Source organism: Drosophila navojoa, chromosome X, assembly GCF_054131105.1.
Source record: "Drosophila navojoa isolate 15081-1374.11 chromosome X, UAZ_NAV_1.0, whole genome shotgun sequence".
Classification (NCBI taxonomy): Eukaryota; Metazoa; Arthropoda; class Insecta; order Diptera; family Drosophilidae; genus Drosophila; species Drosophila navojoa.
The window spans coordinates 13,287,760-13,300,929 of NC_142895.1; the positions used below are offsets into that span (position 1 = coordinate 13,287,760).

Below are 13,170 nucleotides of genomic sequence, written 5' to 3' on the forward strand. Positions count from 1 at the left end.
TCGTCGATCGAAATCTCTGCCTTGCCGAAAAATTAAAATTACAGATGGTTGTTGCTGTTAGTGTTGTTGTTGTTGCTGTTGTTGTTGTTGCTGGATGAGCATATGTACAGGAAACCAGTTTTGATGTTCAACAAACAAACCGCGTAAGAAAAACGCACAGCGAGAACAAATGCGGCAGCAACAGCAACAACAACAACAACAACAACACCAACAGCCAAAGGGCAGAAGCAGCAAGTAGAAATTCACAGACACAAATGCACTGAGCGAAATGCCAAAGCAATTTCGAGTACGATCGAAGCTCATAGCAGACTTCATGCTCTATTAGATTACCCTCCTCGATCTGACTCTGCCTTTCTCGATCATTCGCCATCATTTGAGCAAAAGTATTTCTGATTGAATTCTCAGTTTGTGAAGTTACAGGAAGAGAACGAGAGAGAGAGAGAGAGAAAGACTGGGCTAGAGGGAGAGACTATAAGAGAGAGAAATAGAGACACAGGGAGAATGACATAGAGAAAGCGAGAGAGAGAGAGAGGGACTAGGAAGAATGGCAAAACTCACTGAGAGAGCGCGCGAGAGAGAGAGAGATTGAGAAATGCTGTGAGAGAGAGAGAGAGAGAGAGATTGAGAAATGCTGTGAGAGAGTGAGAGAGACTTGAGCATAATGGAAGAAAGAGAAAGAGAGAATGAGAGAGAGAGAGAAATACTAAGATAGACAAAGAGACTAAAAAGTGACTCAGTGAAAGAGACAGGGAGAATGACATAGAGAAAGAGAGAAAGAGAGAGACTAGGAAGAATGGCGAAACTCACTGAGCGAGCCAGAGAGAGAAAGAGAGAGATTGAGAAATTCTGTGAGAGAGTGAGAGAGACTTGAGCATAATGGAATAAAAAGAAAGAGAGAGACAGAAATGTGACTCAGTGAAAGAGAAAGAGACAGGGATAATGACATAGAGAAAGAGAGAGAGAGAGAGAGAGAGAGAGAGAGAGAGAGAGAGGCTGGGAAGAATGGAGAGCCTCACTGTAAGTAAATATAAAAGAAAATATATGAAGAAAACAAAAAACCAATAAAACTTTAAATATATGAGTAAAAAATGAAATACAAAATTATACAAACCAAATTTATATTTTATATAGTTTATTTAGAATATATGAAATAGAAAAAAAAAACTTTATAGTTAAATGTAAATATGGATATAAATAATAATAATATATAGCATATATGTATATGGTATATAAGTCTAGATTTGTAGCTCAGTTACCTTTTACTATATGGCTAAGATATATGTATGTATGTATGTAGGTAAAAGCTTATTATAATAGCCTATTAAAATATATATGTATATATATATTTATAGATATGCATACATATATACTATAAAAAGTCTAGATTTCTAATTTGAGATCATCTATATAGAATCTAGCCCTATTGAAATACAAGCAAATCAGCTGCTACAATTCTACAACTATTTAGGATATTGCTCTAAGCAGAAGTCTTTCTCTCAGTGTACAAACGAAGACGACGACGACGACGACGACGTTGTATGTTATGATGACATAGCCATAGTCTGCTGTTGCTGCTGCTGCTGCTGCTGTTGCTGCGCAGGCGCGCAGGCGCTCAACTTCAATTTCAACTTCAACTTCAGCCTCAGCTGCGGTGTCGCGTCGCGACGCGTCGCTTGGCTTCGCTGTTTGCGTTTGCGTATCTTTGAGATACATTCGCTGCTTGCTGCGTGCTGCTGCCGCTTGCTGTGGCGCGCACTTCTCGTTTGTCTCTTCTACTTTGTCTTTGCCCATGTGTGTGTGTGTGTCTGTTTTTTGGCTATTTACTGCTGTTCCTGCGCGCACACACACACACACACACAGAGAGAGAGAGGTAGAAAGAGAGAGAGAGAGAGTGCGCGCGAGGCAGCTGGCAACATGTGTGCGTGTTATGTTGTTGCTGGCGTTGTCTTTGGTTTTCATTTCTGTTGTTGTTGTTGTTGTTTTTTGGTCTTTCTTCGTCTTTAGTATTTGCCAGATACAGATACAAAGATACTTTGCTTATGATTTGTTGCTGAGGCACTTAGATGTCGCCATAATGACAGTTAACACAAAACTACCAATAGATACATATATCATACAAAGAGAAAGAAGAGAGGGAGAGCGAGAGAGAGAGAGAGAGAGAGAGAGAGAGAGAGAGAGATAGAGATATTTAGAGCAAGATCTAGAGCCTAGTCAAGCAGCTCAAGCTTTTGCAGCGCATTTATCCTGCCCAAATTTGTAGTCCACATGCACACACATACATGTGCATATATGCCTCTATATATGTGTGTATATACTTGTCTCTCTCTTTCGCTCTCTTTCTCTTCGGACACAATCAACGGCGCATCGCTAAAAATTCGCCTTGCCTCAATTTGCCTTTGCGTCTCTCCACTTTCGAGACTCGAGAGAAATACAAAAAAAAAAAAAAAAAATAATATTTAAACACACGCACGTAATTTCTTTGGAACTAGCAACAACAACAACAACAAGAGAAACTGAATAAGCAGCAAATGTAGAGAACAACACAATAAATATAAAAATAAAATTCAACAAAAATAATTAACAAAATTAACAAGAAGTCAAAAAAACAAAAAAAAAACCCTGAGCGACATTTAAATGCCCTTATCACATGGTTCATATATGTATATATATATTTGTGTGTGTGTATATGTACATTATGTAAAACTGTATATTGCTGACATTTCTCATATATGGCCAGAGAGTTTGGCTCTTGAAGATCTGAAATCTTTAGCTAAATAGTTCACTTAGCATTACGAGCAAAGCATATGAAGGGAAATTCATATAAAGCTAAAGATTTGATTCGATTTGAGCTCAGTTATATACATAAACTATATAGAGTTTCTAATGTATACAGTGTCTGCATAATGTACATAGACTATATTGACCAACTGTATATAAAGCTTTGGTTCATAAACTTGTGAAAATTCATCTCGAAATTTTGATTCAATGTAAGCTCAAAGACCTTTATATGTTTGTATCTAATATTCCTCCAGATAAACTCAGCTATATGAATAAACATTTCAGATATAATAAGTTAATATATAACCATGATTTATTAACTTTTCTTTCTCTAGCTATTTTCTCTCTCTCTCTCTCTCTCTCTCTCTTCTTCTTCTTCTCTTTATATACGCATATATCCCATAATCCTTTTTCTTACTACTTAACTATATATCCTGTGTATTACTCGAATACATTAAGTAAAATATAATAATATAAAAATATAATAATTTATTGAATAACTGAAAGAAAAAGTAATACGAAAATAATTTAAATATATAAAATTATAGAAAAAAAAAATGTTTCTCTTCTATGGTTTTAGTTTTAGTGAAATACACTATACATATAAATATATTCCACTTTCAACTGCTAAGAGTCTTGCTCCAGTTCACCTAGGATCCAATGGTAATCCAATAAAATAAAAACATATTCAACATAACTGAAAAAAATAGTAATAAGAAAATAAATACTAATAATTCATTTCAGACATAAAAAAATAAAAAATTATAATTTTTTTTTTTTGGCTTGAAACATTTTCAATAATTTATTTTGCATTTGTTTTAAGATCTTGGTACGGAAAGCGTTTTTTCTGCTTCGACTCTTCGCATTCCTCTCTATTATCTTTTCGTTTTCTTCTTTGTTATTCTTCTCCATCTTCTCTCACTTTAATATATGTATATGTATATGCATTTAGTGGCTAAATATATATATATATAGTTAAACAAATTTGTTGCGCTAATTACACACAAAAAAAAAGTTTAATAATAAAAAAAAATAGAAACTAATTATGCATTATATATGTAGGTATATATATATATATATATTTATGTACATATATATATTTATGTGTGTGTGTGTGTGTGTGTGTGTAAGGAAAAAGTGGGAAACATAAAGCTAATGGCAAATTATTACAATTTTATATTTTTGAGTATTATATTAAGGCAAATTATAAATTTAAAATAAAAAATAAAATAAAAAATTGAATTTTGTTTTCTTTTTATTTTTTGTGGGTCTTTTCTTTCATGTCTTTATTTTGGGACTTACAAAGCAAATGCATAAATTAAAAATTAATAATAATAAATATATGAAATACACATATATACATGTATATATGTATATATATATATATAGGCATTAACTTGGTTTAATTATAGGTTTTATCCCTGATATTTGCGTTTTGCTTTTGTCTTTGTGTTTGGCGTTTCGTAGTTTGAAAGAAATATGTATATATAGATATATATATACATTTATATATATATAGATATATTTATACATATCAATTGGTATTACATATTTATATATATACATATATATGTATGGCATATGTTTACGGTTTACAGGCTGACAGAAAATAAACAACAATTGCATTTAAATTAGTTTAATCAAAAAAAATAATAATATAAACAATGTACTATAGATCCAGCAGATCCTCTAGTATCTATAAGTATATATATATACTATATATATAAATATACATATATATATATATATATATAGCATATATATAGCTTGCCCTGATTTCTGTTTGTTTTCTTGCATTCTTTAAGCGTTTCTTCTTTTCATTCTTTCTTTTGTTTTGTTTCTTTGAGGTATGCACGGCCTTAAAACATTAAGTTTACATATAACAAAATAAAAATACAAATAATACGTATAATAATTGGAAATACAAATTACACAAAAAAAGAACTTCTACGACAATTAATTAATTCATAATTAATAATAATAATACAATTTAACATAGTTTTTTTTTGTTTTTCAATTAAATTAAATTTGCTGCTACAACAATTAGGAATTTTGAATACAAAAAAAAAAAAAAAATTATTGTATATATATATATTTATATATATATGTGGGTATGTATAGCATATTTTATAGTTATAGCTTTTGTTTCTTTTCTTTTCATATGGCAAAGTTTTGTTTTAGGTTTTTTTTTTATAACAGCTGTGCTGAGTGGGCGTGTCTTCAAATGCCGAAGGCTTTCTTTAATCAACTTTTTAAAATTGGGTTTGATATTAAGTAAAAAAAAATTAAATACAAAAATGTTTTTTTTTTTTTTGTGCGTGTGTGTGTGTGCTTTTGGAACAACAATTTATTGCTGGAACGCGCAATAAAAATTTGTTAGCAAAAAAACTTGTTTGTTTTTTTTTTTATATATATATTTAAAATAATGGAATTTAAAAACAAGTGAATAAAAGGCTAAATATATATAAATGTATATATTTTTTTTTAATTTTAGCCTTTTTGTTAACTTTTTTTTTAAAGCGTTTTGCATTTGAAGACCCGCCATCCCCTGAGTAACCCCTCCCCAAAAGCCCCCAATCCCCCAAGCCCGCCCTGCGCCCTCTATATATATACACATATACGTATTCTGTTAGAAATATGTATATATATATATACATATATCCCTCCCGTTTCAATACATATCAATGTCCTTTTCAATGATGTGAAATTCCTCCGCGAACTCTTCCTCGTACTCATTCTTAATATCAACAAATTCGTTTTTAATCAAATGATGCTCGCCGCTCAGCAACAGTTGCTGCTGCTGCTGCTGTTGCTGTTGCTGCTGCTGATGCTGCTGTTCGGCATCATTATCGTCTTCATCATCGTCTAGCAAACTATCATCGTCAGCAGCAACATCGTCAGCTGCCGTCCTAGCAACTGTTGCTGCTGCTGCTGCCGTTGCTGCCGCTGCTGCTTTGGCTGTTGCAGCAGCAGCAGCAGCAACAGCTGCCGCTGCCTTTTTGCCAACAACCCGTGGACGATTGTGCGTCTCGAGATGCTTGCGCAGATGATCCTTGCGACAGAAGCCCTTCTCACAGATATCGCACATGTGCTGCTTGAGCCCCGTGTGGATGGCCTCCACGTGTCGCCGCAAATCGGTCTTGTGATGGAATTGCTTTGGACAGAGCTCGCACTTGTGCGGCTTATCTTGGGTGCGATGGCGGCCCAGATGCGTGGTGTACACATCCTCGCTTTGGAAGCGCTTGCCGCACTTCTGGCACCGATATGGATACTCACCGGAATGGAAGCTCTTGTTGTGCTGCGTGAGATAACAGTTCTTGGTGAACTCCTTGTCGCACTCCAAGCACTTGATGCGGCCCGATGGCAATGTGGTCGAGTGTGGCGATGTTGAGCCGATGCTGCTGTTGCGCCGTCGCTTGCTGGGCGGACCAGCAACAGTTGTTGTTCCCGCTCCAGCTGTTGCTGTTGTTATTGTTGTTGTTGAGGAAAGTGCAACGGCAGCGCGTCGCTTTTTAGGCAGCACAGCAACAGTTTGTTGCAGCTGCAGCTGATCGAGTTGCTGTTGCTGCTGCTGCTGCTGCTGTTGTTGTTCGAGTTGCTGCTGCTCAATATGTTGCTGCTGCTGCTGCTGCTGCTGCTCGAGTTGCTGCAACTGATATTGCTCGTAGTCGTGCTGTTGCTGCTGTGCTATGAGCGATGCCATATCAAGCTCGAGAGCTGGCGTTGCACGCGAGCTGCTCACTGTGGGCGAATACGGAGTGGGCGTGGCCAGCAGCGTTAAAGTTGTATGTTGCTGCTGCTGTTGTTGTTGCTGCTGCTGCTGCTGCTGTTGCGCCTCCTGCTGTGCCTGCAGTGCATTCGTTAGCGTATGCACCGGCGGCAAGTCCCCCTCCTGCGGCGAGCGCTGCGCAGCCACCGAATAGGGCGACAGTGGTGCATAGGGCGCAAACAGCGAGGCAGCCGGCATCAGCTGCAATATCTGGTGGCCGTCGCTGGTCGTGTAGGTGTCGTAGTGGCCCGGCTCGTTACCAATAATAGTGTGATAGCTCATTGTGTGCTCCAGCACCGGCGGCAGCTGCTGATAGCATGGCAGGATGTTGTTGCTGCTGTTGCTGCTGCTGGAGATGTTGCTGTTGCTGTTGTTGGAGATGTTGCTGCTGCTGCTGATGATGTTGCTGCTGCTGGTGATGATGTGCGGCGGTGGTGATGTTGCCGCCGCCGCCGCTGCTGCTGCTGCTGCTGCCTCCCCCACCTGGGTTGCTGTTGCTGCTGAGCTGCTGATGTGGTTGCTGCTGCTGCTGCTGTGACTGTGGCTGCTGCTGTTGGGCGTATGGCTGCTGGCCGTACTGCTGTTGCTGCTGCTGCTGTTGCTGTCCACCAGCAACAGTTGTTGCGGCTGCAGCGGCTGCGGCAGCGGCGACAGCGGCTGTGGTGCCAGGTAGTGCTGCTGCTGCTGCTGCTGCTGCATAGTGGTGCATTCCATGTCCATATTGATGTGCGTGTGGGTGGTGGGCGTGTGGATGGCCATGGGCGTGTGGATGGGCGTGTGGGTGTGCATGGGGATGGGCGTGTGGATGGGCGTGGTGGTAATAGTGACCGGCAGCAACGGCTGCTGCGGCGTGCTGATGCTGCTGCACTGCAGCATATTGCTGTGCTGCTGTTGCATATCCAAAGCCAGCATGTTGTAGTCCATTGTTATAGGCGGCAGCAGCGCTGCCATAGGCGGCGGCGGCAGCAGCGGCTGGGTGCGCGAGAAATCCATTGCCTGCAACAGTTGGTGGTGGTGCGATTGGTGTTGCTGCTCCTGTTCCAGTTGCTGCTGCTGCTGCAGCGGCTGCAGCTGCTGCTGCTGCTGCGGCAGCTGTTGCAGTTGTTGGTGGTGGTGGTAAATAATAGGCGGCGAGTTGCTGTTGTTGCTGCTGCTGCTGCTGCTGTTGTTGCTGTTGTTGCTGCTGCTGCTGCTGCTGTTGATGGTGGTGCTGGTGGTGGATATGGTGGTGCTGCTGTTGCTGTTGCTGCTGTGATAGGGCCGCGACAACAGATAGCTGACCTGCTCCTGCTGCTCCAGTGGGTGATGTTGCAGCAAGACGTGTTGCTGCTGCTGCTGCTGCTGTTGGTGCTCCTCCAACTGCTGCTGCTGCTGCTGCTCCTCCTCCTGCTCCTGTTCCATGACCATTGCTGAGTTGCTGCTGTCCTCCATTTGCTCGACTTTTATAGTTGTGGCTATTGTTGTTGTTGTGTTGTTGTTGATTGTTGTTATTTTGTTGTTGTTGTTGTTGTTCAGCAGGCCCCTCATTTGGGAGGACGGCATTTGTGTGTTGTTGTTGTTGTTGTTGATTGGGGCGGAGGGACCTGCTAGCCCGTTTGGGTGACCGTTCAAAACGGAATTGTTGTTGTTGCTGCTGCTGCTGTTGTTGCTGCTGCTGCTGTTGTTGTTGTTGTTGTTGCTATTAGCATGCTGTGGTGAAGCGTTTGTCGTCGATTGCACTTGTTGCTGCTGCTGCTGCTGCTGGATATTGTAATGGCCATGATAGTGGGCGTGGCCATTGGCATAACCATTGCTGGCAATCAATTGTTGCTGCTGCTGCTGCTGCTGAGCGGTGGGCGACGGCGAGGCCGAATACTGCGACATGGCGGCGCCCACCTGCACGCCCGTCGCCCCACAAACACCGCCGCCACCTCCTCCATAGTCCGGCGGACTTCTGGGCGGCTCCGCTGCTGGCGGTTCCTGTGTGGCTGCTGCTGCTGCTGCTGCCGCCGCCGCTGCCGCTGCTGCTGCGGCCGCTGCTGCCGCATTGCCGCGTCGACTGGTCTTTGTAACGGGATCACGTGCAGGATGATGATGCGCTGATATGGGCAACGTTGCCGGATCTGGCTGACCGCTCGATTTAACCGCATTCTTGTGCAGCGTCGTATTGTAGTGGCGCTTCAGGTGGCCCGAGCTGGTGAACCACTTGTTACACGCGGTGCAATTGTAGGTCTTCGGGCGACGCGCCTCGTTCGACTTCCAGGTGGCCGCCTTGGCCGTGAGGCTGTTCGCCGGCAGCACCGAACTGGAGCTGGGCGGCTCGAAGCCACGGTATGCGGTGCCAGCGTTGCCACCCACGGCGTTGCCATCCGTTGTTGTGGTGCTCGGAAACTCGGCCGGACTGGTGGTCACCTCGGCTGCCGTCGGATCGAACGACTTGTCCACATAATGCTGCGAGTCGGCATATTCGGATTTGATCAATGCATACTCCTGCTTCACCACCGTCGATGGGTGATACGGCGACTGCTTGGGCGAGCCGTAGTAGTGCGGCGATTTTTCTAGCAGCGGCTGCATATAGGCGGGCAGACCCTCGGTGGGCGTGGCCTGTTGCTCCCAACTGTGGAGTGCACGTTGCTGCATCGATTGCATCGAATGCAATGGATCGGGCAATGCCAATGGCAGGCCGGCAACCACAGCGTCGTGTTGATGGAGCTGCTGATGCTGCTGTTGCGGATGTTGTTGTTGCTGCTGTTGGAGGTGGTGGTGATGATGGTGGTGCTGTTGTTGCTGCTGCTGCTGCTGTTGCTGTTGCAGCAATTGCTGGTGATAGACCATCTTCTGTGAGTCCAAGTCGAGCAGCTCACCGCTGGCTGCCGCCGCTGCTGCTGCTGCTGCGGCCACCGCTGTTGGCGTCGGCATCGGCATCTCCTCCTTGATGTAGGGCGAGCTGGCATACCCGCTGCTTCCGTATGGCGATTCTCCGTGCACATTGGCAATGTGTTCCTGCAATTCCGATTCGTTAGTGTTCAAGATGCCGCACTTTTTGCACTGCAACTTGCAGCCGCCTCCTGGCGAACTGGGCGTGGCACTGCTCAGCTGCAGATGCGATGAGGTGGAGGTGGGACTGCTGCTGCTGACGACGCGCGGACTCATCGCGGCAACAGATGCTGCTGTTGTCGTCACTGCGGCCGCCGGTGTTGCTGTGGCATCGTCGACGGCAGCAACAGTTGCTGCCGCCACAGCCGTTGGCAGCACCGACGTCGGCTGCTGCAAATACGGATGATAGCGCACCGCCGAGGCTTTACTGTAATCCACATAGGCGCCGCCGTAGTCAGCCGCGCTCTGCTGTTGCTGCTGCTGCTGTTGCTGATAGAATTGCTCGTAACTGTTGATATAGCTGCTGGCCGCGTAGCTCTGCTGCTGTTGCTGTTGCTGCTGCATATCGCTGGCGTAGAGGCCGCCGTAGAGCTGCTGCTGTGGTGGTTGCTGTTGCTGTTGCGCTGCTGCTGCGTACATGTGATGCGTTGCATATGGCTGATGCGTTATGCCCGACGCCTGCTGCTGCTGTTGTTGTTGTTGCTGTTGCTGCTGCTGCTGCGCGTCCACTGACATCAGCGATTGTTGCTGTGTTGTTGGCTGCGGCGTGCCTGGCTGATTATCGCTGGAGTCCGCGGCGGCGCTGATTGTTGCATTCGCATTCGGCGTTGCTGGCGCACTGCCCCCAGCAACAGTTGCTGCCGATGCAGTTGTTGTTGCTGTTGCTGCGGCCGCTGCTGCAGTTGTTGCTGCTGCTGCAGCTGCAGTTGCTGCTGTGCCACCTCCGCCGCCGCTATCAGTTGGGCCGCTACTGCTGCTGCTGCTGCTAGCAGCGAGCGCCTCTGCCGCGTGCAGTGGCGGCATTTCACTTTTTATGCTCGCCATTAAACGTCGGCGTTGGCGTTTGTGTCGGCGTTGGCGTCGCGCTGCTGCTCATGTGGCTTGCTTCTTAATTGTTGCTGTTGTTCTAGTTGCTGCTTCGACAGCTGCTTAAGTTGTTTTTTTTTTTTTTGTTTAAATTTATTGTTGTTGCTGTTGTTTTTATATTTCGTTGGCTGCTTTGCCGTTCGTTTTGGTTTTGTTTTTTGTATTTGTATTTGTATTTGTACTGCAAAAATAAATTTTAAATTTTAATTTACAAATTTTTACAAAACACACACACATATGTATATATAGACTAGTCACATGCACATGCACTACTTGAGTTCTCAGATAACGGTGCTGGCTGGTAGAGCACAGCAATGTGCAAAAGAGAATGTAAGAGCCTTAAAAAAAAACTATCACTTAACATCAGCAACGGCAGAAGAGCTCTACGCAGCCGCAGCTTCTGTTACTTTGCTTTGCACTGTTCATCAAGAAAAAAGTAGCAAAAAAAAAAAAAAAAACAAAAAAAAAACCAACAAATACAAGCATGCAAAATGTGCGATTCTCTTTTAACATTTGCATTTGCTTTAGCAGCTGTTAAAACGGATCTTAACAGTGTGCTCTCTTCAGGCATGCAGCGGCGACTGCGTTTACTCTGTTGCTGCTGCTGTTGTTGTAGCTTTCACATTTCTTTATGTTCATAGTGTTCGTATAGTTTTGCATTCACACACACATATACACTTGTAAAAAAAAATGGCAGTATGTATATGTATATATATTTAGAGATATATACAGCTACATAACAATTATGAATTTGATTGGCAAAGACGATGATGATGATGGACTGTTGGTCATCATAATCGCCATCTTCGCCGCTGATATTGTTGGTCTTGCTATTATTATTGTTGTTGCTCTTGTCGTTGTTGCTGTTGTTGGGTTTGCTTACTTATCTGCGCCTTCGCTTTGTGCAGTTTTTGTGTTTAGCGGCTTGCTGCTCTCTCTCTCTCTCTTCTCCTTTTCTTCTTCTGCTTCACCGAAACACAAAACAACTGAAGAATAATAACATAAAAAAAAGACCGAAACGAAGAACTGGAAGGTTTGCTGGGATGTTGATTTTTTTTTCGTACTTTTTCTCTTTACTTTTTGAATTTAGAATTTTGATTTTGCGAGCGCGAAAGAGTTTCGGTTCGCTTTCGTCTACTGTTCGCCGGTTAGTTCTTTCTTTGATCGTTGCCTCTTAGCATTTGGTTTTTCGTTTTCATTCTTGTAGTTACATTACTTTTTGTTCACTCCACGATCACTTGAGAATTTCCGTAAGATTTGTTTTTTTTTTTTGCTTTTTAACTGCAGTTGAACAGAAAAAAAATGTTTACGAACACAATGGAAAAACAATACAAAACGCGTCAATTATTTGATTAAATTTTTCTCAGTGTTTTTCTTTCTTTTTTCACGTTTTTCTTTAAGTCCGAAATAGTTTTTTTTTGCCGAAAAGTGTTGCCAAAAATTTGTTGTTGATTTTTGCCGTATGTTATATTTTTTAATATTTATTTTACATGTACAAAGAAAATGAAACAAAAAAGGGCGCTAAAAGCTAAAATAGCCGCTCCACTCCGTTCACACGCTTCGTCGCTTATTCGCTCGTGTCCTTCTTTCTGCTACGGCGTTCCAAATACAAATGACGGAACGGAATTGTGTTTCCAAATACAAATGACCGACGTGCATGCGGCATTCTGGCAGCGGCAGCGGCAGCAGCAGCAGCAGCAGCAGCAGCAACAGCAGCAGCCGCAGCCGCAGCAGCAGTAAATGCTTACGCACACACGCACACATATGCGCACATAACAGAAGTAGCAGCAGCCGCAGCGGCAGCGCAGTCGTTGCTGGACTGGCGTGCGTGTGCGCTAGTGTGTGTGTGTGTGTCTGTGAGTGTGCGTGCGCTATGTACAGCAACGACGGCGACAACAACAGCAGCAGCGGCAGCGCTTATGTGCCGTGCGTTTTGTGTTTTCGCTGACGCCGTCGCTGCTTTTGCTGTCTCTTTCTGTTGCTGCATTTGTTTTTGCTTTGCCAACGCTGGCGCTGTTTTTGCATTTTGTTGTTGTTTTCTTTCAACTTTTTTTTTTTTGCATTTGATTTGCTTTTATTATTTATTTACTTTGCTTTACGAAGGCAATTTGGTCATTTCTTTGCGATGATGCGGCCCCAAAAACCGTATTCAAGCCCGACTTTGAGCAACTAGCCCATTGTAACTACGCTTCTAGACCAGGCAGTCAACTGAAACAAATTGTTTAGGCTTGGTTTTGATAAGTTTTGTAATTCCTGAGTGATTCGATGTCTGAGTTCGTAACAATCAATTAAAAAATGCAAAAAGAACTACAAAAAAGAAAATTTAAACAACAGCTGTTTTGATTGTTTCGCAGCCGTCTCGATCTGATTAAATTGGTCAGCTTTATTAGAGCACATTCTTGCTCTATTAGACAGCCTGACTCACGCTTGGGCTCTGACGAGAAATCGCATACACGTTCGCCTCACACTTTTAGCCTAGTTTCGGTTGTTTCTACCTTTGTTGTTGTTGTTGGGTCTCGTAAAACTTGTCAACGCTTTAAAATTAATAAACTCAACTTTTATGCAGAGCATAAAAAATACATACATATAAATTTATACACACATTCATGCAAGTAAAAAGCCAAAGCGAAAAACTAAAAATAGATGTGCGAAGGGTTCGGGCTCGAGTTCGAGCTCAAAGT

The 13,170-nt window shown here is 43.0% G+C and overlaps 1 protein-coding gene across 1 annotated transcript; it reads right to left on the bottom strand.

The window, feature by feature from the left end:
• Positions 1–5,412: 5,412 nt before the first annotated feature.
• Positions 5,413–12,123, bottom strand: zld (zinc finger protein zelda). The gene is given in 4 exon segments (XM_089265126.1): positions 5,413–8,168; positions 8,170–8,209; positions 8,212–10,670; positions 11,373–12,123. Coding segments are annotated over 3 exon segments (4,995 nt in total). The 5' UTR covers positions 10,448–10,670; positions 11,373–12,123; the 3' UTR covers positions 5,413–5,449.
• Between the last annotated feature and the right edge of the window lie 1,047 nt (positions 12,124–13,170).